General features: G+C 41.8%; 1 protein-coding gene across 1 annotated transcript; it reads right to left on the bottom strand.

Annotated features, from left to right (window-relative positions):
• Positions 1-27,401, bottom strand: Mns1 (meiosis specific nuclear structural 1). The gene is made up of 10 exons (XM_076926269.1): positions 27,200-27,401; positions 26,404-26,625; positions 20,230-20,357; positions 19,075-19,177; positions 16,507-16,736; positions 15,834-16,050; positions 15,643-15,750; positions 12,407-12,664; positions 8,507-8,632; positions 1-6,995 (listed from the first exon to the last, which is right to left on the bottom strand). Exons 1-10 carry the CDS (start codon positions 27,200-27,202, stop codon positions 6,894-6,896), a joined length of 1,497 nt encoding a protein of 498 aa, XP_076782384.1. The 5' UTR covers positions 27,203-27,401; the 3' UTR covers positions 1-6,893.

Below are 27,401 nucleotides of genomic sequence, written 5' to 3'. Positions count from 1 at the left end.
GAGGCATGAAAATCATTCCCATCTTTAATAAGTCAGAAGCGTTGAAACAGAAGCGCAATATTTGGTCAAGGATAAACAGTATAAAAGATGTAATTTTGAACTACAAAATAGAGTGTAGAAAAGTATAAAATAACAAGAACTTGTAGCAGATACATGGGGTGAAAAAGCAACGATGTAAACATATTTTCAGAAAAACTCAACTTTGAAGAAAGAGGAAGAAAAGAATCAGCAAAGCAAATAGAAAACACAGTGGCGGCAAAAGCAGTGGTAACTCAGTACTACCTTCAGTGTGAGCTGAAGTGGGAATTTCTGGTTTTACTGGAGACTTGGTTGTGTCATGTGGTGTTTTTCTGGAAGCTGCCTTATGAGAGGATGTTTTGTTGATAACATACACGTGTTTTCCTGGAAGCTGTCTGGTAAAAGGGCATGTGATGTTCTGCTGGAGCAGATGCTTGGGAGGGCCTGTGATGTCTGGAAAGGATGTAAGTATAACCCAGCTGACAGTGGACAACACTCTTACATTGCTTTGCTTTGCTTTCTTCCGGATCTTTGCTTGTCATGATTTTGTAGAAATGCACCTACGAATTGGTGATATTCTGGCTACTTCTTGCCACCTTCTGTGAATTTGTGCCAACTGGTGGAGCCTTGCATCTTTTTCTGGATTAAGCTGCTCCTACTGATTCGTGTTTGGTATTTTGCTAGTGCACTGGCCTGCTGACAATGAAGATTGGAACTGCCACAAGAACTACTTCTAAACAGGTCCACATCCTTCTTGTCCTGTTAACCATCTTCCTCCCCTACGTTTGGTCAGTGGGCTAAAAGGGAGGTTGACACATTTGAGAACCTTTATTAAAGTAGGTTTTGAAAAATATAAGCTTACAGTGGTAGATTAAATTCACCAGTTAAAGGCAGAGTAAACAAATCCCATCCATAGGATGCCTCTAAGAGATTCACTTAACGTGAAGAGATGACAAAAGATACTCTATGAAGATAGAAACCAGGAGAAAATGGGTACTTAAAATAGGCAGTAAGTCAAAGTCTATAAAAATAGGCAAAGAAAACTTTATATAATGGTAAAAGTTTTAAGTCATCAATAGTAACAGTGTGAACATGTATCTACCATAGAGCTAAAATAATAAACATCTGTAAAAAGGAAGACACTGCTGAACTGCAGTGGTAGAGGACAGCTGTTGCTCCATATTCAACAACAGGTCAGACAGAAACATTGAAACGCTGAACTTATCTGTGGCTCAGTTTGAAGAATGCTTGCCTGGCATACACAAAGCCCCAAATCCAATCCTCTGCACCTCATAATCTAGTTTGGTGGTCACATCCATGATCCCAGCATGGAGGAACAGAGACAAAAGGGTAAAAAATTCAGGTCATTCCCAGCCAAATAACAAGTTCAAGGACACCCTGGGACACATAACACACTGTCTCAAAAAAAAAAAAAAAAAAAAAAAAAAAATCACAAAAAGCCATTCACACTGAACTTAAATTTACACTTTATATTAAATGAGCCTAAAAGACACTGAACAGTCTCTCCAACAGCATGATATATCTTCTCAAATGTATAGAACATCCTCCAGAATGGATCATGTGTCTTAAACAAATTTAAGAAGACAAATTATACCACAGATCTTTCTGGACTATGATGGTATAAAAGAATAGACCAATAAGAGGAACTTAAAACCTTTACAAATGTGCAAATTACACACCATGTTCCTGAATAACCAGTGAGCTCATGAGAATAAAGTAAGTTCTAGACTTTTTACACAAAATGAGGACATAGAAATACATTCAATACAATAAAATCATTTCTGAGGAAAGTTTGTACAAAGAAAATGTCATTTTAGCACTGCAGAAATGTCCAAGTAATGTACCCAAACCAAATCCAATATGGTCAGTACAAGAAAAATTTGAAAGATCAGAGAAGGAATATATTACAAACATAACCTGAAAAGTCAAATCCCAAATACTGTTTTGATCACTAATTTGACACTACATGTGTAAATACTAAATCTGACTTCATGTGATAGGTTGCAGGCAAAATACAGGCTCACCAAAAGTAATGTTACACTAACAATAAACAAAGGCCAGGGAGATGGTCAGCTACCACCAAACCTGATACATTGATTTCCACGGTGGAAAAAGAACTAACTCCTGCAAGTTGTCCAGATTCCCGAATGCAACAATGACAAGCACAGGCCATATCCATACCCACAAATAATAACTAAGATGAAGAACTAAAGACTTTAATTTAAAAAATAAAACCAAAAGATTAATCTTTTTGTTTAAAGTTTTTTCTTTTTTAAATTTATTATTATACAGTGTTCTGCTTGCATATATGCCTGCACGCCAGAAGAGGGCACCAGATCTCATTGTAGATGGTTGTGAGCCACCATGTGGTTGCTGGGAATTGGACTCAGAACCCCTGGAAGTGCATTCAGTGCTCTCAACCTCTGAACCATCTCTCCAGCTCCCCAAAGGATTAATCTTAGCTGGGTATGGTGGCTTGTAACTAACTGTAGCATACAGGGCAAAGTGAGGAGGGTCAACAGTATGATTTTCAACAGGGAGCTTGATGCCAGTGTGGGTGACGGGACATTGTCTCAATAAACAGACCAGTGAATTTCACATTTAGATTTAGGTCCCATTCTCAAGACTTATTATATGTATTTAAAATATTCCAAGATGAAAAAAAATCAGTAACAAAAACCTCACCTGCTGTCAGTTGTATCTGCAATTGCAGGTACAGCATATACTCAACCCACATGAAACAGTTGGTTCGTCAAAACATAGTATCAATAACGTTTAGCTAACAGAAAATAGCTAGTTAGAGATGCAAACAGGGACACACCCATTGTACACAAAGGGTCATAAGTATATTATAAGTGATTATGAATAATTTGGATAACAGAGTGAATTAATTTCTGGAGATACACTACCAAGAATGAACTAAGACAGAAAACCTGAACACACCTATAGTGAGAAAGGAGATCAAGTAGATGAAATCTATAATAAAAAGTTCTACTGGGAGATGGAGTTGGTGGCTCAGTGGTTAACAGCATTGCTGCTATTGCAGAGGACCCAAATTCAGTTTCCAGCACCCACGTGGCAGCTCACAGTCACCTGTGTACTCCAGTTCCAGGGGTTCAAGGCCCTTTTCTGGCCTCCATCGACTTCCACAACATGATGCATAGACATGCACTCAGGAATACACATAAAATAAAAATAAATACTTAAAAATGAAGTCTCCTCAAAGAAAAACCCAGGACCTGATGGTTTCACTGCCAGCTTCTAACAAACATTTAAAGACTAGCAGTTCTTCTCAAACCATTCCAGAACACTGACATAAAGACATCTCCAAATTCAAGTATGCTTATCCCGATACCAAATCATGCAAGGGCAACAAACAAGCAAAACCAAGCCAACCACTCCCTTAGCCCGGACAACTCAGATGCAGATGCTTGCTATAACACCAGCAAACGACTTCAGTACATAGAAAGGCCCCTCGTCACAGTGATGTGGGGTTCATCCGAGATGATCTGACATTCAAATCAACAAAAGTCACACTGACAGAATGAAGAAAAGGTTTGTAAATTCAGTAAAGCAGAAAAGCGCAAGACTGAGCAACACCTCATGACAGAAACTGTCAGCAAACTGGGCTACAGAAGTAATGTGCTCTCATGTGAGTCACGTAGGACAAACCCACCGCCAGCACTGAGCAGGGAAAACCAGAAGCTTAGCCTCACATACTTGTGTATCCAACCCTTTCATACTGCGACATGACATTGTGATCTACAACATTCATACTGAAAAACTGCAACAGAATTACAAACTAAAAAAAAACCAAAACAATTTTTGTATAATATTTTAAGTTTGCTATCTGTGTTGGTCTGCATTCATAGCTGTCCTGATCACATGCCAGGGTTGGCCATCCCTACAAGACCTGAAATCACAGTTAGGAGCACTGGCTAGGCTGGGAGCACATGCCTTTAATCCCAGAACTCAGGAGGCAGAGGCAGGAAGGTCTCTGTGAGTTCGTGGACACCCAGGCCTACCTAGTGGAACTGTCACGATCTCCAGCCCCACAATACCACCCCCCAAAAAAGAGCACTGGTTATTCTTGCAGAGTACCCAGGTTTGGTTCCAGTTCCAGAGGAGATGACGCCTTCTTGAGGCATGCTTGAGCACTGCATATATCTAGTACACATATATGCAGGCAAACACATATAAAATATACTTTTTAATCTTAGCAGAAATGCTAATCAGAGATAACCAGCAAGAGAAAGAAAACACAAAGAATGCGAACAAAGAAGTTGGACTGTCCATTATCAAAAAGGTTTCAACTGAGTATGTTTCATCATTTCAAAAATGATCAAATCAACTGAGTAAAGTTACAAGGTAACAAAACCAATACACACCAATCAGTAGCACTAACAGCAAAAACCACAGGCTTGAGCAGTAGCTCAGTGGCAAAGCACATACAGAACATGTATAAAACCCCAGGTCGAGTCTCTCGCATAGCACAAGTGAAAGGAGTGGCATTTTTGTACACTAATGGCAAAATATGAGAGAAAATTTATAGTAATCCTATTTGTAGTGACTGATAAAAACACTTTAGACTAAATTTAACCAAGGACATTGAAGATGGCTGTGTTGAAAACTATAAAATATTGATGACAGGAACTAGGGAGAAGTAAATAGCTAGTTCATGTTTGTGAATTAGAAAACTGTCTTTTCTATACTGCCCAGAGATAGGTCTGTAGTCTCAATGGAGTCCCTGTGGAAACACCAGAACATTCTTCAAAAATAGAACAAACAATTCTGTAATTCACAAGGAACCACTGAGCATAAATCACCGAAGTGTTAAATTCAAAGCCGACGACAAGAAGCTGTAGCAAAGGCGGCACTAGAAGATAGCAGAAAGTACCATGTTGACCTATGAAGTGGAAACTTCTAGTTCTTTGGAAAGTTAGTTAAGTCAAATGATGTTTTGCTGGGGCACACAGGTAAAAGGATGTCTTGATAAAGCAAACATATGAAAGAATGTTTTTCTGAAGCAGACACAGGTGAAAGGATGTTTTGATATAGCAAACATATGAAAGGACCCATGATGAAGGAGTATAAATATGACCCCACAGACAGTGAGGGACAAGCACTGAGCATTGGTTTGGTTTGCTCTGCCTCACTATTCTTCGCTAACAACACACACACATCCGTTTCCTTATTGTTGAGAATAATTTGTGATAATGCTGCCATTGAGAGAAACTTGCCCAAGAACTGCTTGTGAGGTTCCTGTAGCAGCTTGCTGCTTCAACAGCCTCAGGCCAGTTGGTGAGCATGGCAGTTTCTTGACCATTGAAGTACAGCTGCTGGTTTGTGCCTGGTGTCTGCCTGCCTAGAGGACTGGTCTGCAGCTGCTGAGTTGTATCTGGTGTTTGCTATGGGACTGAACTGCTGCCACAAAAGATCCAACTCGCCCCCAAAGAGCTATTGCTGAACAGGTCAACTTACCCCATATCCTAATAAGTTTTCTCTTCCACCACCTCTGCTGGGTGATGGGCTAGAGGAGAGGTTGAACCCTTATTAAAAGTAGGCTGCAAAAATTTTATGCCTACAGACATAGGCAGAGTATGTTTGTTTATATTTGTAGAGGTATGACCACAAAAGCAGTAACTACAAAACTGCATAGCAAAGGAAACAACACAGAGAGGGAACAAAATACGGGACAGGTTTACAAATGTTAAATATAAAACCGTAGCAGCTCAGCACGGTGACGCATGCCTTTACCCAGAACTTGGGAGGCAGAGGCAGGCAGAGCTTTGGGAGTTTCAGGACAGCCAGGGCAACAGAGAGAAATCCTGTCTCAAAAAACAAAAGCCAACCAACCAACCAAAACAAAACAAAAAACCAAAAACAACCCCCCCAAAAAACCAAAAGCCCCATAAACTAACCATGTATGAACTCAGCATGGAGGGAGACAGAGACAAACAGTCAACACAAAAAGACCTAAATAGACATTTCTTGAAGCTGTGCAACCAACCAGTAAGTATGTGAAAAGTTGTTAAAAATATTACTCTTGGGCAATAAGTAAAACCATATTGAGAATATACCTCAGCCAAATTAAAATAGCACACACACACGCACACACGCATACGCATACACACACACACACACACGCACACGCATAAACACAATCTCAGATATAATGCATATATGAGGTGGGACTGGAGAGATACATGAGCACTGGCTGCTCCTGCAGATCCTTCACCCACATGGCACCTGTCTCTTATTCCAATTCCAGAGATCTGACACCCTCTTCTGGCCTTCTCAGGCACTGTACACATGTGGTGCACATAAAAACACGCCGACAAATGCTCATATACACAAAATAAAAACAAACCTTTAAGAAAAATTAGAAGATAAAAAATGTTTGGGAGGCTATGGAGAAAAGGGAACCACTAAAGGCTAATGGTGGGTTGTAATGAGCAACATATAGAAAACAGCCAGCATGGGGGTTTCTTGTGATGACAGTAATCATCTTGTTGTCAGGATAGACACATTTTAAAAAGCTGTGTGTTGAAGACACATCTGCATTGTCTGGAGAATGAGTATACAGGAAGCATTGAGTAGCTTCTATGTTTGGGTATGTGGTTCTGTGGAATTCTGGGACATGATGGCATCACAGAATGCATAGTGAATAAAAGTGACTAGTTCTGCAGTTAAACTACTAATGTGTTTAATCTGTCTAACTGTATAAATGATGAAATATGAGGATGCTGTAGAACATGCAGATAGACCAGGGCCTCCTGTCACCAACTGTAAAGCAGCAGTTACGCTGACATCTAGTGGCAGCATCTGAGAACTCCAGGTTTCGCCCAGTCTTGCTATGAAGACCCCTTCTCTTCACAGACTTCACCCCTCTTCTGATATGCTTTCCTGAACTCTTCACCAAGCATGTCAACATCGTCTTCTTTTTTAAACACTCCCTACAAAAAAGCATTTTGTTGGTTACTTTGAACATTATAGACCATTTCAAGGAATTCTCTTAGGGCTAACACACACAGACACGAAGCTAATGAAGGCAGCCAAGACAGTGAGATCTAGTCAACACATTATTGAAACTTAATTTTAAAATATTAGCACTTTCAAGGACTATGGCTTCAGTATATCCTGAATATCCTTGAGCTTCTCCCATTTTCTGATTAGTCACCTTTAGAGTGGAAAGTTGTTCTAGAGACCTGCTGTGCCGCTGCTCTAACTACAGCTGTGACTGCCTACGTTGCCTGGAAGGCACGGAGCTCTGAGCCTGCTCTATTCTACCCTTGCCTAAGGAGCTGTCCCAGTGTCTGAGGGAGGGTAAGGTGAAGAGGCTGATCTGGGTTAGATTACTGTATGCACACATTCTTTCTGCCTCAGTTTGTGGCTCATTTTGGGACACTGAATTTAACTCTAATAGGTCCTGTCTGCCCTCCACAAGTACTTTCTCCACTCAAATGTTGAAATCCAAAGACTGTCTCAGCATTCATAGTCTGTTTTAGTAAATATGCCAATCACAGGTGGATTTTGGCTTCAGGCTATCGTGTGTATTTAAATCTAATTAGACTGTAATACCCTACGGCTAGCAACTTTTAATAATTTTTCTTTTCCTTTCATTAGTTGGGGACTGAACACACTTGATTCTGCATAGTCAATAAAGACCTCAAGCAACATGACTCATATATCTGAAGGACTGTGGCTTTATGAATCTCCATGTTTACACAGATAAGGAAACTAATTACTAGCAGTCACAGTGTGTCTCAGATACACATGAAAATTCACTGCCTACTGGAATAACTCTCAAAAGTTGAGGCTGCCTAGTACCCACTTACAATCAGTTTCCTACGGAGCAGACTCATGCCAAGCGTGTGTGTCACCACTGTCAGGGCTTCGTGTCTCTCATTACCTTCATGTTTACTTTCATAGTTGCTCTAGGGTGGTTTGTTTTCAGATTTCCCATGCACCAAGGAGAACAAAGAGTCTCAAATGTGTTAGCTCCGGCCGGGGCTGGGGATGTAGCTCACTACATAAGAACACTCGCCTGACAAGGCTCTAGGTTAGATCCCCAGCGTCACATAAGCTTGGCAAAGTAACACAAGCCTGTAGTCCTAGCCCTCAGGAGAAGCAGGAGGACCAAAGTTCAAGGTCATCCTCAGTTTCATAGGGAGTTCTAGGCCAGCCTGGGCTACAATAAACAAACAAACAAACAAACAAACAAACAAACAAGCTTGATAACTCTAGCTCAGATCACTAATAATGTTCCAAGACCAGCTCTCACTATAGAGGTATTTAAAAAGGACTGTGGGGTTCAACACTGCCAGGATCCCAATGCTTCGTCAGAACAGCATGAAACCACATGAAGTTACACCTCTGACATTCTAGAATCATGCTTCAGCGCTGTTGTTATTTTCTCCAGTATTGTTAAGGATGAAGCTCACACACTAAGGTAAGTGTCACTTACTTTGGGCAGATAGCCTAGTAACTTGGCAGCATGCTCTTTGAGGAGCCTCAGCCTCTCTTCCTCAATGATCTCATTGATGCAGCCCTGCCGCCTTTGCTGTAGCTGCAGTTCCTCCAGCTCACGTTGCTGAAATGAAATCAAAACGTCTTAACTGTCACAAAATACATCAGTCTCTTATGACGTTTACAAATGAAGCTAAAAGATAAGACTGATGGGTTAATTATAAGTTTAGAAGATAACAGTGTGTGTCTTTTCGTTAAGGTTTTTATTTATTATCTGTATGTGAGTGAGTACACTGCAGCTGTCTTCAGACACACAGGAAGAGAGCATCGGATCCCATTACAGGTGGTTGTGAGCCAGCATGTGGTTGCTGGGAGTTGAACTCAGGACCTCTGGAAGAGCAGTTGGTTCTCTTAACCACTGAGCCATCTCTCCAGCCCATAGTATATGTCTTTTACATATATAAATATACATACCTGTATTTTTATCATCATTATCTTTTTAAACTTTTAAGAACCAAACCCACGTTTTTGTTTTCTTTATTTTGTGGTACTGGTGCTTGAACCCAGGGCCCTGCACCTGCTAGGCAAGTACTCTAACACCAAGCTACAATCTTAGCCCTATGACAGGAAGTTTAAAGAACATATTTTTTAGAAAAATGCATTCAAATGAGTGACTTCGTAATAAATTCAGCAAATGTTTATGAAGTTCCTACCACATATCCAGTTCCCAAGATACCCAAAACAGTTTATAATATAAGACAAAAAAATCCTAAGGCATAAAACAGAACATAGTTTTCTGAAGATACATTTTTCCAAATGCATCTTTGAAGGCCTAAGTGGAGTATACTGTAGAGGTCAGAGTCCCAGCAAGGAAGCTCTAGTACCTTTCTGGAGAATTCTGAATTTTGTGGATACGCTGAGCTATGGAATGCAGACGTGATGTCGTCTACATAGTGTTAGGGCACAGAGAACTTTACCCAAAGCAGACTCCTGAGTAGGATCTGCAGAAGTGGGAATGGAATCGGGGGTTTCACACAGGCTGGGTAAGAACTCTACCACAGAGCAGCAACCCAGCCCCACGTACTGTGATTTTATGAGACGACATAGGCTCTAATCTGGGCGTAACACAGGGTTTTCCTTCATATGCTGTGCTACCCCACACTAGGTGTTTACTCCCATGTCGCATAATTCTACTGTAAGTTCGGCTGAGTGGTTTAGAAAGGTATGGGACAAGGCCCGAGTAAACTGGTAGTAAGAAGCTCCTTTGAGTCTTTTTAGGGTTTTGTTTAAACCACACACAGTTTTAGAGGTAGACAGGATTACAGACAGCTACATAGGCCTCTAAACTATAAATGGGTAGTTTAGTGCTTTTAAGGACACACAATGTTATAAACCATTCAGTTCTGTTAAGGCATCCACATTGACCTCTGGGCCAAAACAAAACTGTTGACTTGTCTTCCAACACTGACATCTAAGCCTACTTCTTCATACTGGGAATGTTTACTGTTAAAACCTAAAACATATGTTGTGGCATTGTATTACTAGGTGGTTTTAATGATTTCCATGTTTGCATGTCTTGCTGGCTTCTCTGAGCGTTCTGATCAGCTCTGTAACCCCTAAATAGACAGTCCACTGGTCCTACCCTTCACAGGAGAGTTAATTCTTAGGCCTTACAGGCAATTCCAAAACCTTTTTAATTTTCTATATTCTTTAACAGTTATTTCTTTCATTAGCTCAACATTTAAAGATATTTACCGTATGTCAGGCAAACTGCACTTCACAGGCCATTATCTCCCTTAAAGGCTGGATTCAGGCCAAGACCCACTCACACCAGGCCTAAGCAACTGGGGCCTGGGTCTGTTTCAGAGCTCACTGAGGTTTTAGTGTGAAACGATATGAGATTTATAAAAATCACTCCTTGGCAGACTGAGCAGTTACAAGGGGACCAAGCTGAACTGTCAGGTAGCAGGAGGGCCTGCTGGCCTCTTGGTCTTTTGTGATTATACCATTTACAGTCTTTTCCCCCTAACATGTTTTTGTTTTCGCTCATCTGAAACCCTAATGTTCTCCAAGACTCAATCCTAGCCTCCTGATGCTTCCTCATTATAACACCAATATCTCACTTAAATCTCTTGGTGCTGCTTAATTCTGGGCAAGCACGTCTCAATCAATCAATCAATCAATCAATCAATAATAAAAGAAAACCAAATCAAATCAAACCAAACCAACTAAACAAACAAAAATATCAAACAAACAACAGCAGCCTAAGTTTTACTGTAGAATGTAACCATGTGTGTTCCTGGACCTCTCATACTTGAAACCTCTGAAATATTTTGATTCCTTCCTTTTTCTATAAGCTAGGGGAAAAATTTACTCTCATTTACTCTTTGTAAAAAAAAAATACTCAAATTCATCTGCCATCCCCTACTGCTGCTGTTCATGGCTGTACAAGCTAGGACTACCACTGACTGCCTGTCTCCGGCTGCACGCACAACAGAGTTTTCATCGTTTTAGAGCTTCCACACAGGCTGTGTTGGGTTCTTAAAAATACCTATCTGCCAGTGACACAGATCACTTGAGGATTCTTTCAGTTTGTCAATGAAACATAAGTATATCAGTATGTCAAACTCACAGGCTGGTTCCCTGTGCAACTTTTTTTTTTTTTTTTATTAGACAGGGTTTCTCTGTGTAGCCGGGGCTGTCCTGGAACTCAAGTCTGTAGACCAGGCTGGCCTCGATCTCTGAGATCTGCCTGCCTCTGCCTCCTGAGTGTTGGGATTAAAGGCGTGCGCCATACCACCTGGCTCCCTATCTGACTTTTAAATCAATATTTCTAACAATCAACCTTCTCTTCTGGCCATAAAAATTAATGTGAATAAATACACATTCCTTCAAAAGCTACTTCCCCTCTACATACTCCTTAGGACACAGCCTGCTCACTGATGGAAGCAGTAACTATTTGTAACTAGTAGCTGCCTTAAGTCCTCGCCTCTCCAGATTTAACTGGTCCCTAGTATCATCAGTTCTGCATGTTTAGCATCTAAGGAGCCCCTTCCCCATATGCACACATCAACTCTTATCATTAGTACCCAGTACCCTGCTTACTGACCTCCCTAGCTCCAGCCTCACCCTTTTTACATCTATTCTCAATGATGCTATTTGAATCATCCATGCCAAACTTAACATGCAATTTCCTTAATTCTTCAGGGACTTCTCTTGGGGAAAAATCCACCTTAATATTTAAAAGTATCATGATGTGTAATTCCTCTCTGCTATACCAATGTCACCACGCCCTTATTATCACACACAAAATATATTTATAACTTATTTTTATATTTTTTTCAACCAAGACTAAATTCACAGATGTTAGTTCTCAAGTCCAGCACATAAAAGCCCCCTAGATGCTTTAATAAATGATCACTCAGTAAACATATGATATAGCATAGCTCATATGATCAGTAAACAAATACCTAACGCTGTATGACACAAATAGTTTTCGGTGGGCTGAGGAGATGGCTCAGTGTCTAAAGCGCCTGGCACAAACCAGGGGACCTGAGTTCATATTGTCAGAACTTAGGTGAAGTCCGGTGTGTAATTCCACGTTCTGAGAAATGGGAGACAGCAATCAAAGAATCCCAAGAAGCTACAGGCTGGTCAGCCTCCAGGACATCTGCAGTGGACCTACAGAGACCCCATCTTACACAAACTGAAGGAGACAAGCACTGTGAGGTTGTCCTCTGCTACACACACACACACACGGGTACAATTGTGCACACTCAAGCACACATACACACATGAAGGTACATGTGCACACTCAAGCACACACACTAGGGTCCACGTGTGCATACTCAAGCACGCACACTATGAGAATAACCAAAGACCCCAACGCTTTCCTTACTTTGTCTGCAAGAAACTGGCTTCGGCGTTCTTCGATGAGTTTCTCCACGGCCCGTTTGTGTTCCAGCTGCTTCATCCGTTGTTTCTGGGCATTCATGAGCTCTATGCGGTCATCTTCAGCAAACTTGGCCAGCATGGCTTTCTTAAAGGTCTCTTCCTCCTCTTTGGCAGCCTGTAGTATTACTTCCTTCAGTGCCATCTGGTCTTCAAAGTCTTGCTTCATCTCCCTCTGCCTCCTGAGTCTCTGCTCTGCTTCTTCCTGCACAACAGTGAAGCTAGAGTTAAGTGTGTCCCTCATTTTCATGAGAGGGCAATCTCAGCAAGAGAGAGCCAGGAGGATCAGGAGCTTGAGGCCAGCCTAGTCTACAGTGAGATGCTGTCTCAGGAAACAAGACAAATGAATAAGACAGAGTTTGGGTATAATGCAGATTACAATATGAAATCACGGAAACAGAATTAAGCCTTTTCATGATAACACTGTCCCGCCCTCTGAAGACTGTTTGAATAAATGACATGTTCTTTTTTAAAATTTATTTTTACTTATATGTGTGCACTTATACGTGCATGTGCTGGTGTGCACTGAGGCCAAAAGAGGATGTTGGACACCCTGGAACTGGAGCTATAGGTCCTTGGGACCTCTCCAAAAGCAGCAAATGCTCCTAATTACTGGATCTATTACATGGCGGTCATTTATTCTAAAATTTTAAGTTGTATAAAGGTGCCATCTTGTTTCTAGGCTCAGAATTTATGTGTATCTGATTTGAAAGCTACTGTGGAAGCCTTTGCACACACCTGAGTTTACTGATGGTGAGGCAAAGACTACTATGTCATCTGTCCACACCAACTTCCGCACTTTGTGACATCCACGCTGCATGTACCCACTCTAGTTTCCAACACTCTTATAATTCTCAAAACAACAAACAAAACACCCCTAAAACTGTACACTAGTATAAAAAAAAATCAGTCATCCAGCAATGAAATTAGAAATTTTTCAGAGAAATAGAAACGTACTAGACACAACTAAATTCCTTTCCTGTGAGCTTTTATTTTCTAAACACATGAAAAATTTCATATACAAAAAATGTCAAAGCTTTTATAGTAATCATCCATATTCCTAGCAGCTAAAGTCTACTGACTACAGCTTGCTATCTGTGAGCTGCTATCACCGTCCGTTCACCTGGAACTAGCACACTTTAACTCACACATCTAATCATCGGTGCCAACCCAAGCACAAGCTCTGGGAAGCCAATGTCCACTTGAATCTAAACTCCATGGACATGTGCCTCGCTCATCCCACCTGAAAATCATCAAACTCCTCAAAGACATATTTGCTCCTGTATGTTCTGGGCACAGGATGTTTTATTCTGCATATTTTGTACTTATTGCCAAGTAATTGCACAGACATCAAAGGCTTGGAGAACAGTTTAGTTTGTGACATTTAGTCTGAATGCCTCTTGAGTTTGTGACTTCTGCACTCAGTAATGTGCTTTATATAGTTATCTATCTATCTATCTATCTACCTACACATATGCAGTCCTGGTAATCTACTACCTATGCAAAATTTTTGTTCAACAGTTAAGACATCTGGCACAAAAGTGGGGTGGGGGGAGGCAGGGGGAATGTTTGGCCAAAGAATTGTTTTACTGTGAAAATGTCCATATACCCTCTGCTGGCTCTGCATAAGGAATACACTAGTCACCAGCAGTATGGGCTACCAAATTTCCTGTCCTTTCCTGTATTCTAAAACCTGCTAAATGGTCTTGAAACCTTCAAATTAAATGCTGTATAGTCACTCTGACGTCAGTAACTTTCCAGAGTCTCTGCTGGGACCACAGCTTTAAACAAGGTATTATATTATGGAGACAGTCCCAGGAAACAGCAGTAAGGAACAGAATGTAGCAGGAAAGAAGAAAAACCAACCCAAAGCATGTCGGGAAGATGGTGACACTGTGCTCACTGAAGCTGTGTTCTCAGGACCTTCTCCCCGACCCCCATAAGGACAGAAGGAGGGATCACCCATCAGTGACTTTCCAGTTGGTGATGGGTGGGTAGAGAAGTCTGCTTCTTCCTGCCACAACTCTCCTCTGACTATGGGGAAACTGCCAGCACAGTTAATCTAAGCTCTCACAAATGTGCCCCACAGCTGTTCCCAAAGGACAAAGGGAATGCAGTTCCAGAGATGTCTGCCTTGCGAAAGCAGCTGACCTCACAAGAGTGTCCTTGAGTACTTCTTAGTACCACTAAAGGCTCACATACTGTATCCTGTTTACATACCCATCGGCTGATGCACATGAAGGCCACTGCCATGTTTTAGCTATTAGAATACTGCTATGAACATCTGTATATAATACATGTGTAAACACAAGATTACTGGCTTTTAACTATTCCATTCTAAAGCTGTAAAGATAATACTTTCCACTACCCTCTGCTGTGTCACATATTTTAAAAATTATCATTCAATTTGAAGTATCCTTCCTTTGCTTATTAGAAATACATGGTTTCATTGTGGTATACTTAAGGACTATATAGTCTTCTTCTTATGGATTCTTTACTGTAGTGAGAAAACATTTGATATGACTTAAAATCTTGTCAATTTACAGAGGTTTGCTTTGTGTTCTAGAAGCTATCTGTGTGCATTCTATGTGGATGGATGGATGGAATCTGTACTGTGCTGCTGGGTGGAGTCCTCTTTAATATCAGCTGCACCCGCTGTTTCAGGCTGTCATTAGGCAGTCCTGTTTCTGGGGACTGGGCACATTAATGACAAAGAAGCATTGAGAACTCCTACTCTGGCCGGATCTTCCCACTTCCTCCCCTTTCACCCCCTGTCAGTTTTCATGTGTCATGAAGCTGTGTTGTCCAAGGTCACAGGCTTTAGGATTACGGCATGCACCTGGATGAATCTGACTACAAACTCCCTTGTCCCAGAGCTGTCTTTGCCTCGTATTAACACACACACTCCAGTCTGCTTTGCAGCCACATTGTATCTTCCTCCATCTTGCTTTGAGGTTGCATGTGTACCCACTTAAGCCGGGTGGACTGTGACTGACACAGCTGCATCATGCTCTTCAGGACTCTCTATTTTTGTCAAGTTGGAGAACTTGAGTCTGTTAACTGTAGCACTGATGCTGTTCACACAATGCAGTCACCACTGTGGCTGAGTTGAACCATACTATCTTCCTGCAGCTTCATCTCAAGCCTTCTCTTCCTAATCACCCCTCCGGATCTGAGACTTACTTTCACTTTCAGTTTGATGATCTCGGCCTGCTCCTCCTGGTACAGCTCCTGCCTCACTTGCTCTAGGTCCTCACGCTGCCGCAGGGTTTCCTCCAGCTTCTTGATCAGCTGTTAATAAAACACACGTTTAGAAAACCTGGATTGGGCCACTGTTTCAGGAACTCAGCACTCTTAGATGTAGTATTTTATACCAAGTTCTGACGCTGGACTCTCCTCTCCTCGCTTTCTTGAACTCTGGCCATCCGCTCGCCTTCTCTTTGCTCCTGAATGTTTGCAAACTCTATGATTTTCCTGTTCTCTTCCTCCATCTCCTCACGCTTCTTTTGTCTCCAGAGATCTTGTGCCCTCTGAAATTCCTCAATATACTTCTGAATCGCATTCTTTTTTTCTAATTTTTGCTGTCTTTCCCTAAAAAGCAATCAGGAGAATGGTTCATAGTTACAGAAATAATAAAATAACAACAACAAAAAAATCAGGCTGTTCAGAGTCTCTTGATTCACTAATGCAGCAAGACTTTCTGGTGTGGACTCTCCATGCACACGCTGGGCTCTCTTCTAAGGGTGACATTTCAAGCATCTCATTTCAGAAAGGTGACTGTCTGTCCACAGAAGACATACAGCATTCTGCAATTAAGCTGTGTGCCAAGGAAAGCCATCAGAGAACATATGACATATGAGATGTACAGAACACACATGAAATGTTTCAGGTCATTTACGACTTACACATCTAGTATTTTTCAGATCGCCTATGACTATTCATGCTGACCAAGGTGGGAAACAACTGTACAAGCCATGACAGAGCTCGAGCTGAGTGAGCACACACCAGGGTGGCAGCTCGGCAGGCTTTGTCTCAGGGTGGACTTACAGCTGGTCTTCCTCGTACATCTTCCTGACAATTTCATCTATCATGAGTTTCTCTTTCAGCAGCTGCTCATACGCCTCCTGCTTCCTCCTCTCTTGATCTTCGAGCTGCTTCTCCAGGTCCAGGTAGTACTGTGCCCTCTCCCTGTTCCGCTGCTCCTGCTTGGCACCGTCTTCCTTCAGTAGCCTTTCGTGTTCCTCCATCATGATCCTTTCTATCTCGGCATCACGTTTCTAGCATTGAAACAAAATTAACCCTTCCACATTCAGGAGTGGACAGTCTGTTACAGCACTATAAACAGCTGTGCCCTCAAACACCTGACATGTAAACTATTTTCTACCTATTAAGTAAAAAGCAAGAGTAACTCTGGAGAGCTGGAGGGTGTGAATGACGCCCTACAGGGGCGTTCCTACTCCTTCTAGAAGCTCTTAGGACAACACCTGACAAGGATAATAAAGTCCTTTATTCATTCAGAAAATACAAAGTAAAGGTTTAAATATTTTGTTTTTTAACTACTTCAGCCACCAAACCATTGCTTCTTCTGCAAGTTGACTGCATAGTGCCTGTTTCTAATGCTGCTGTTCGCGAGCTGCTGCTGAGTGGCCCTCCTTCCCAGCAGTGTTCAAAGGCCCTGAGCAACTCTCCAGTCCCCCAGCACAGAGCTTCTTCCCTCCCGACATCCTCCTGGTGTGTATTAGGCTCACGTGGTGACTTCCACTGAAAAGCTGCTCACATCGCTGTGATTGTTCCCTCACATTTTCAGCTTCATTCATGAAATCCACTCCCACCGAGTTGCACACTCACCAGCCTTTCTGTAAGCTAAAGCCCGCTTCTTTTCAGCATGTTCAAAACTGAGTAAGTTTAAACACTGGAGCAATGATGGAAACTACCTTTACCTGTTGTGACTGTATCCCAAATGAAGGATCAGTTAGCAGCACTGGAAGACAAATGCAGTCATTTCTAAATCTCATGGGTATCATGCATGCCTGGTTATCACAACTTAACCACATGTTCTCTTATCTCTGCTTATGCTGTATTACATTCTTCTAGAATGTAAGATAGCAAAAAGTATGTATGATAACAAGAAATGTATATAGATCCCATGGACTTGCAGAAACGCAATGCTTTAACTGTACAAATAAGAAAACTAGCTAGGGCTGGAGAGAGAGCTCAGTCAGCAACAGCACTTGCTGCTCCTCACATGACCAGGGTCTCACCACCCACATTAGGCAGCTGACTACCACTTGCAAACCCAATTCCCTCTTCTGGCCACATGGGCACTGCATGCATGTGTTGTATGTAGACAGGCAAGCAAACACAAATACACAAAACAAAACAAACCTAACAAGTATATAGATATCCTTCCATTTAAGTCCTAGGAGTATATGGCTCTAAATTTTGGTAAGTCAATCTTGATTTAGAAGATAGTAGCAATTTTAGGAGTCAAATGTCTACAGTGGCCATGGATGACCTCATCGATCAGAGTATTCAAAACTACAAACACAGAACAAACTGCACACTGTCTTCTATTCTATCATTGGAAAACCAGGACTACACAGTTCACAAACAGGTCTCCCCATCTTCCTTAGGCTGTCGCTGTTAGCAGCACGTTCTGCAACAGTGGCTCTCAACTTGTGGGTTGCGATGCCTTGGAAGGTAGTCCAATGGCCCTTCCACACGGTGGCATATCAGATATTTATATTACAATTCATAACAGTAGCAAGATTACACTTACAACGTAACAATGGAATAATTTTACGGTTGGAGTCATCACAACATGAGAAACTGTATTAAAGGGTTGCAGCATTAGAAGGTTGAGAACCACTGTGAACCACTGAGTTAGAATCTTCTAGAGCAGCCTGTGTCCATGCAGCACCACACTGCTTAAATATTGTTGTTATCATGTCTATAATATTCTGTGTATAAGCATGTTTGTTAGCAGTCACAATTACATGTATATACACACACTTATGTGTAATTGTTTGGCTTCCCTGTGAAAATGAGCGAGGTGACGGCTAAGATGCCATGCACCTTAGTTTTATGTGTTAACTCAGCAAACCTTGTTTTCAGAGTGCATGACACAGCTGCTGGCGCAGCTCCTCAAACTTCAACCTAGGAGCAACCTTCCCCTCAGGAGTTAGGGATGAAAATAGAAACCCAGGGAGAAGAGGTTACTATAGAAAATGAGAGTTAGAAAGTGGGATGGAGAGAGAAACCCAGGGAAAGGGGTGCATACAGAACAGGAAAGCATCTGCATACACTGCCAGGCTATAAATATTCATAGGTAAACAGTGGACAAGCACAGCCACCACGTTAAGATGCAAACAGTTTGTACCGAGTTAGCTTGTCCTGGGAATAGGCTCAGGAATACAGTGGATGCAGGGTTTCCTGGGCCTGAGGGCTCCAGTGTTCAGGCAGACATAGTGGAAATCACCTAAGGGTCTAAACAGCACAGTTTGGGGAACCTGGCCAAGCAGGCTCTTCACGGGGTGGCTGCTCTCAGAGCCTGGCCTGCCTAGTCCCTAACAAAGCTCAAACGACGGCACAGAGACCAGACACAGTCAGCTTTACCATTTGCTCATACTTGATGGCGTCCTTCTCAGCAATCTGGGCTGCTCTCTCTTTGTTCATGTAGGCGGCTTTCAGTTTCTGCTCCAATTCTCTGAGCTCAATACTGTGGGGAAAATGCAACTTTAAACTTAAGGACAATAAAAGAATTCAGCTTCCCAGAAAGTTTGGTGAATTCTTTTTTACTCAAAGAAAGTATTCAACTGGTATCATTAAAGTCCATAGTTAACTTGCCTCATTTAATGGACACTGTAAAGGTCAGTAAAGGTCAGTCCTTAAACCTTATCTTGAGAACTAATTACACCTCTTTAGTTCCATTACTTTTATTTCTATACTTAAACTGGGGAGTCCTGTTGTCCCACCCAGTGGGTCTGAGATCAAAGGCAGGCCTTCAAGCTTGGCAGCAGGTTAGTATTAAACTATCTTGCATAGCTTACTCTTCCTAGAGAAGTAGTCTCCATCTTTGGCTGTCTTCATAAAGGCTTAGTAATTCCCTGGAAACTGAATCTCCAGTTCTGGTGTCCCTAAGTGTTGGCTAAAAGAAAGATATAACTGGCTTTAAATTTAATCTAAAGCACCATTAAAAAATTTATGGTAGGGCTAGGAATGATGGAACATGCCCTAGAACCCAGAACCTGGGAAGCAGAAGCAGTTGGATCTCTGAGATTAAGGCTAGCCTGTTCTACACAGGGAGTTTCAAGCTATCCAGGGCTACATAGTGAGATCCCACCTCAAACAAACAAAAAAAAAAAAACAACAAAAGCCAATTATTGTAGGATTCCACAAGTCTGTTTTTGTTTGTTCGTTTGTTTTTGTAACTAGAAATCATTTTAAAATTATCCTTAAAGAAAAAAAACAAGAAGAGACCAATTCGTAGTCTCCACTATTAACACAAACACTTCTACTGCACTGGCTTTCTCAGCTCTTTCTGTGCTGAGGCCGTGACTTTGGTGGAACACTTGCCCAGCGAGTGTGAGGCCCTGGGCTCAATGCCCATCCCCACGACAGGAGTGTAATGACTATCTTTAAGCTAATGCCATATTTCCAGGAAAACCATGCTCTAGACGTGCAGTGACCTAACAGTCTCGAGTTCAGGTGCTAAGGGTGACAGAGTGCAGTGATGGAGACTACGAATGCGAGCGGCGGAAACCACGACACCTGTTCTCTCTCACTTGCTGCCTCATCTTCTCATCCTTCAGACTCTCGTGCTTCAGTCTGGCCAGTTCGTTTGCAAGTCTCTCTTCCTGTTCAAGCTGTTGATCCCTCAGCATCTTGTTCTTTTCTGCCTGAAGAGAGAGGTGAAGCTTTAGTTACCTATGTCCCCAGACACTGCCAAAGTTGCATGTGCTCTACAGGAGCGAACTGACTGCTCTGACAGCGATAGGCAACTGCTTACTTCAAAATAAAAACACATCTCAACAAATACATTTCAAATATTTTACCATAAAAAAAATATAAAGATCACCAATACAGTGAAGATTATTAATATATCTATAAATTAATTCTTTTCAAAATTTATCAGTGTTTTGTAACTCCTCTCTAATCTTGCATTCAACTTCATTTGTCCTATCCTCTATCTCCATCACAGTACTGTAAATCAAATCCGAGGGGACTGGAGAGATGCTCAGAGATTAAGGGCACTGGCTGCTCTTGCAGAAGACCCAGGTTTGGGTCCAGCACACACATGGTGGCTCACAGGTGTCTGTTCAGAGGCTCTGATGCTCTTCTGACTTCCTTGGCACCAGATATGCACACAGTGCACGTATATACACACATAAATACAGCTTTAAAAACACAGCTAATAAAACAGCCTTGGAAAATGCTCTCCACCACGAAAAACGCTTGGTGCAGATCTACATGACAAGAATGATCTACCTGACAAGAAATTTCTTTTTCATAACCATACCATAAATTAGCAGTATTTCCTGAGTGAGGTCTAAGGTCTGCCCACACTCATTTCCCAACTGTTGCAAAGACACTTTTTTAAAAACCAAACAAGATCCACAACATTGTATCTAATTATCTTTCTTGAGTTTCCTTTATATTATATATTAGTCACCCCTCAATACACACACACACACACACACACACACACACACACACACACGCTTTTTTATCCCCTAAGCCAATGGTTTATAGTAATTACAACCTGCCTAAGTTAGGATTTCTTTGTTGTGATAAAACATACAACCAAGGCAACTTGGAAAGGAGAGGCTTTATTTCATCTCACAGTTCCACATTACAGTCCATGATGAAAGCAAGTCACAGCAGGAACCTGGAGGCAGGAGCTGATGCAGAGGACAAGGAAGAGTGCTCCTTTCTGGCTTGCTCCTCATGGCTTGCTCAGCCTGCTTTCTCACAAAATCCAGGACCACCAGTCCATAGATGATACTGACCACAGAGAGCGGGACCCACCCACATCAACCATGAACCAGGAAAATATAGCACTTTCGAGGTCACTTTCTCAAGTGGGGTCCCCTCTTCCTAAATGACTGCAGATTGTGTCAGGCTAACAAAACTATCCTATTGTATACCCCATGTTTTCTTGTTCCTTTCTTAGGAATTCCCTAGACTAGCCTCTCATGTTTTCTGTAAAATGGTGGGCAGATCCGGAGGCTTCATTCCTTTCTGAGTTAGGAAGCACGTGGTAATTCAGGCCTATACATAAAATTCAGGAGGCCAAGGCAAGAAAACCACCAGACATCCAAGCATAGCTCTGCCTCATAATGAGTTCCAGGCCAGGGCTACATATTAAGACTGCCTCAAAAATAAAGAAATAAGCAAAAGATAACACATGAAAAATGTTCAACGTCATCAGTCATCAAGAAGTGCAGACTAGGAACCAGAGAGATGAGTTTGGTTTCTAGCATCAACGTCAGCTGGCTCACCACGACCTGGATCCATGAGATCCAGGCTCTGCGGGCACCTGCATGCACATGAACATACCCACATCAGACACAACCTACACATAATTTAAAAAAATCATTTTTAAAAATCAAGTTAAAAGCCAGGTGGTAGTGATAGACACCTTTATACCAGCACTCGGAAAATAGAGACAGGTGAATCTCTGAGTTCAAGGCCAGCCTGGTCTACAGAGTGAACAGCCAAGGATACACAAAGAAACCATGTAACCATGTCTTGAAAAACAAACAAACTAACAAACAAAAACAAAAAGGCAAATTAAAATTACACTGGAATATCAGTGAAATAATACTGGAACATCCATAAAAAACACACACACACACACATACACTGTTGATACCAAGTAGTGAAAAACTGTATCATACACTCTTAAGCACTTGTCTCAGAAAAAGGAAACATGTTTACTTAAAAATCTATATTCAAATATTTACATCAAATTTATTTATACTATCCAGTATTGGAAATCCCTCATCAGGTGAAGGGTCAAGCATACTGTGTCTATCCACATGATAGAATACTACTTGAATATAGAAAGGAAATAATTCATAAAAATAAAAAATAAAATACACATAAAATGCAAATTTTAAAAAATCTTTAAGAAGCTAAGATTCCAAATGCAAACTGCTAATTGATACTACCTGTCTCCTGGTTCCGTGCATGCAAAGGGCATTAAGGCTCCCAATCAGTTGGATTGAGTTAATCAGAAGGGAGCAGACCCTGAGTAGGACCAGCCTGCTCAGCAGTGCTAACCAGTGACAAGCAGCTGAGCTGTAGGGAAGCAGACTCCATCTGGCCAGAAAACATTAGTGACCTGTGGGCCAGGAGGGTCTCGATGTGACATCTACATGGTGAACTGGCAAGAACTGAAGCTTCTAAAAAGGGCCCTGCCACTGTGGGAACACATCCCAGCCAGCACTTGGTTCAGCCTGGGAGACAGCAGGGAGTCCAGCACACCTGTGTTTCTGGCCCAGACGGAGCTGTTAAGTTTTATTACACAGCAGAAAGCTGACACCAAACTGCACTTTTCACAAGTGCTAGAAAGGACCCTCAGGCTGGAAGACCAAGGAGACATGACACTACAGGCAACTTGTTACCGTAGGCTAGAACAAGAAGAACATAAGGAAAAACACACAAACAAAAACCACGTACTTAGTAAATCCTTAAGTTCAGTCACAGAATAGTAGGAAGGCAGATTTCTCTGTGGTGATCATTTCATGGTTTTCATTGTCTATGTAAGACTCTGGCATAAGAAGCCAGGTGAGAGATTTATAAAATCTCTCTACAATTTTTTAATCTCTTTGATTAATTCCATCTTGCCTCAAAATAAAAAGCTATAATACACATATTTCCCAGGTCTGCTCACCAAGAGGTGATGATAACCTGGGACTGATGAGCGCTCTGATTTCGGCATAACAGGTGCGGCACAAGACCTGCCAAGTTGAGCCCCGAGTCAGCGGGCTGCTCCAGAGGAAGCAATGAGCAAGCCAGCAGCCCCAGGAGCTGCAGGGGAAGCCAACAAGCTGGAGAGCCAACCATTTCATTCTATTCTGAGTCTTTTGTTTGAGACCCAGTAAATGAAATACTGTACTTCCTATCCAAGCTAACACCGGTGAACTTAAGACACAGGAAGAGACAGTATTACAATCAGAGTCCAAGGCAAAAAAAAAAAAAAAAAACAAAAGCCCTGAGGCAGATATCTCATCTTGAAGGGGTCTGCTGGGAAGAAATAGCTGTGTCAGTAACTATCAGCCTCTTTGTTCTACCAAGCCTTCAACTCACAGGATGAGGTCCTCCCTCATTGGGGGTGTGGGGGGAGGGAACGGCTTACTCAACCTGACTTAATGTCACTCTCATCTGAAAACACCCAGAAAAGGTCAGCTCAGAGCCCAGTCAAGCCAACACATAACATCAGCCACTGTAATATACTTTGTTCCAGCAGAAGGCAAGAAAGATATCAAAGATCATAGGTTATTTTGTCAAAAGAGCACAGAAGCAACACAGGAGTACAGACTGGACAAAGACAAAATGATCTGAGGATCAAAGAAATACTAGGCTGATGATAAGATGGCTCAGGGGGGAAAGGCAAGGTGGTCAAGACTTGTGTTCAGTCCCCAGGACCCGCATGATAGGAGGAGAAAACAGACTCCTGCAAACGATCCTCTGACCTCAACATGCACACAGGCCTCCTTCTCCCTACACACACACACACACACACACACACACACACGAGAGAGAGAGAGAGAGAGAGAGAGAGAGAGAGAGAGAGAGAGAGAGAGAGAGAGAGGGAGACACACAGAGAGACACACAGAGAGAGAGAAAGTAAAGAATAGAGGCTGTGGCTCAGTGGTAGAGTGCTTGCCTTGCATGCATGAAGTTCTAGGTTCAATCCCCAGTACTGACAGGAAAAAAAAGTGCAATTATACATGTATAAAGAGCTGATCTCATAAATGAGTTTTTATAATTACTTATTTTTATGTGTATCGGTATTATTCCTGCATGTGTGTATATGCACCACGTGTATGCCTAATGCCCACAGAGACCAGGAAAGGGTGTGGTAACCCCTGGAATGGAAGTTATAGACACTTATGAGCTGCCCCATGGGTGCTGAGAACTGAACCTGTGTCCTCTGAAAGAGGACTATCAACTGATGAGGCATCGCTCCATCCCTATAGACATAGTTTAAAAGAGAAATAAAAAAATCAAAGAGGACAAAACTTTAAAATAACCCCAACACATGCAGAAACAAGTTCATAAAAAGTCACTATTTTCTCCCCCAGAATCAGCTGAATTGCAATGTAATCCTGATTTCCTGGCTAAGTGCCTCTCCAGAATATGGAAAAGATAAAAGCACACACCAAAGAAACCAAGTAGACGTCCACCTGGCTAGAAGACAACAGGTCTGATATCTCCATTAGGTTAAACACATGAATTTTAACAAAGAATAAATAAAGTTCATATTAACAGAGCCTTGGCCATAAAACTATATATGCCATATGAACTTTACCTGGTCTTGATTTAAAAAAGCCAACCCGAAGGACAGATTTTGACATAGTACAGACTTTTGCTTAAAGTCATCTACCATGAGAAGATGACATCAGAACAACACTCAAAAGAGAACATCCCTGCTTCATCAGATAAACACCATGGTTGCTAGGTGGAATTGGGGTATATGGGAGTTTCCTTAAAGACAAAATAAGAATAAAAAGACACAAGGCCAGGATTTGTCTACTCAGAGTTAAAGGATCAGGTCTATAGTACTGGAACTTAGGACAGAAGGAAGCCAACACCTTTAAGTCTTTCTTTTGCTATTTCCAGATCCACTCTCAGAATACTGAACATACTGCATGTTGGTGCTCAAAACACAACAAAATAGGGGACCTTCTTTTCACACTCAGAAAAATTCGCCTGTCTCACTTCTTGTATATCTCCTCTCTTCTGCTACAGTCTCCTAAAAATATTTAGAAATATCCATGCTGGATTAGCCAGCATATCAGGATGCATTCAGTACCTGACTGAATTCTTCAAAAATTAAAACTATGAGTACATGTATACCTCACATGTATGGTTACCTCATACCACTTAATGTCTATGTTTAACATCATGGATTTTTAGAAAGAAAAGAAATTCTTAAATTTCTTATTAGAAACTTAAAGAAGGCAACACAGTTGTACTCACATAAACAAAACTGTGACATTAACAATTATGGATTTCATGTTTATGCTTAAAAACAAGAATGCTTATCTAAAGTCTTCAAACTTGCTCGTTTAATGCAATCCTAGGTGACGAGACAGATAAAGCATACAAATCGACCAACTGACACCAAGTTCTGTAGCTAACATAACCAGTACTACAAAGGATTCGGTCAGCTCCCAGCTGTTGGGAGCCGACTTTAGTAGAAAGCAGCTAGATCAACTTTGCAGCCATCTGGAACCATATACCCTGATGAAAGACTTGGTTGTCAAAAGCCTATAACAGCTGAAGCACACTCTGATAAATATATTGTTTATCCCACATAGCTTGTTTTGCTGTTTAGTGACCTCAGCTGTATGGTGCATGTGGTAAAATGTTTTCACCTGTGTTCTCCTGCTTGCGTATATAAATACCTCAGACTTCCCTTCAAAAGGAGAGACTTAATAGGAGAGACTTGAGAAAATAAAAGAGAGACTTGAGAAAATAGAAAAAAAAAAAATATGACTTGATCACACCCTGTCTTGTTTCCATTCTTCGAGTTTCTTGCCCCAAGAGCCCCACTCTCTCTCTTGACCAGAGCACTAAGCCCCCAAAAGCGATGAGGAAGAGTAAAAGCTGCAACACCCAGCTTTCTGTATTTCCCCAGTTCCAGGCAGGGCTGGCAGTCATCTTCCAAATTTTCCAAATGAAGAAAGCTATACAAGGAACACTGAAACTTACTTTTTGGATGGCTTCTTCCATGTCCAGCTCAAACTGCTCATTCTGCAGCACTCTGAGGAATCTCTGGCGTTCAACTTTCTGATTGTTTTCATTTTCCACGACCTGGTTCTTGGCTTGCCTCTCTAACTTATTCATGACTTGTACGTGCAATGATTTGCGAAAGTTTTCATCTACTAACTTCTGATGTTTTTCACTAAAGCTCAAAGCTCTCTTTGTGGTCGCCTACAGTGCAGGGAAAGAGAAATACACATAGTTCAATATTCCAGGATCTCTTCTTTCAAAAGATTCTGCTGAAAATCCCTATAATAAACAATGTAAAAAAAAAAAAAAATAGGCAACAGTCTGAAGGGTCTTTGCCCCCCATCCTGAAATCAGGATATACTAATTAAAATTTACATGCGATAAAGTAAACATGACAGCGTGCTGATTAAGTGAGTACTACTAATATTCCCTGTTTTGTAGTGGAAGCAGGAAAAGTTAAAGTGAATTAAACTTCGACAGCACCAGTGAAGGCGAAAGGAATGCTCTTCCGCTGCGGTTTTACCTCCAACAGAGAACTGCTTCTTCCCCCACCCACAACAGAGCAGATTTAAAGATGTATCTATTTCGGTGAGAGGGTTGGAAAGATGCAGAAATGCCTGGAGCGTTCCTCAGAAAACCCAGAACCTTCTAGAAAGCAAATCAAAGTTTTTCACTGACCTCTCGGATTGCTCTCTTGAGCTCTAGACTGCAAATAAACAAACATGCAGTTTGAAGGTCCCTGGCCGACCCCTCCCCCGGCCTCCGAGCTGCTCACCATCTTGGCTGGCTTTAAACCTCCTCCTCCGGCGGGGTGAGTCTCTGCCTCAGTTGCAAACGCGTCTCCTCGAGGAGCAGCCACCGCGGAGCCCTCTCCACCTGGGTTAAGTTTATGCTGTGTCCCGGCAACCGCCAAAATGCGCCGCCCGCCCAAGCGGGACGCGGTCTGCCATTGGCTGGCACAATATCCAATCAGCACG

Source organism: Arvicanthis niloticus, chromosome 27, assembly GCF_011762505.2.
Source record: "Arvicanthis niloticus isolate mArvNil1 chromosome 27, mArvNil1.pat.X, whole genome shotgun sequence".
NCBI classification, from domain to species: Eukaryota; Metazoa; Chordata; class Mammalia; order Rodentia; family Muridae; genus Arvicanthis; species Arvicanthis niloticus.
The sequence above is the reverse complement of the archived record's forward strand: the minus strand, read 5'-3'. Positions and strand labels throughout refer to the sequence as shown.

Coding starts and splice junctions, on each gene's coding strand:
- Mns1 (XM_076926269.1), bottom strand. Junction 20,358..26,403: donor TGGAAGAAGCCATCCAAAAA/GTAAGTTTCAGT, acceptor CTCTCTCTTCAG/GCAGAAAAGAACAAGATGCT. Junction 8,633..12,406: donor GCCAGTTTCTTGCAGACAAA/GTAAGGAAAGCG, acceptor ATTTCATTTCAG/CAACGTGAGCTGGAGGAACT.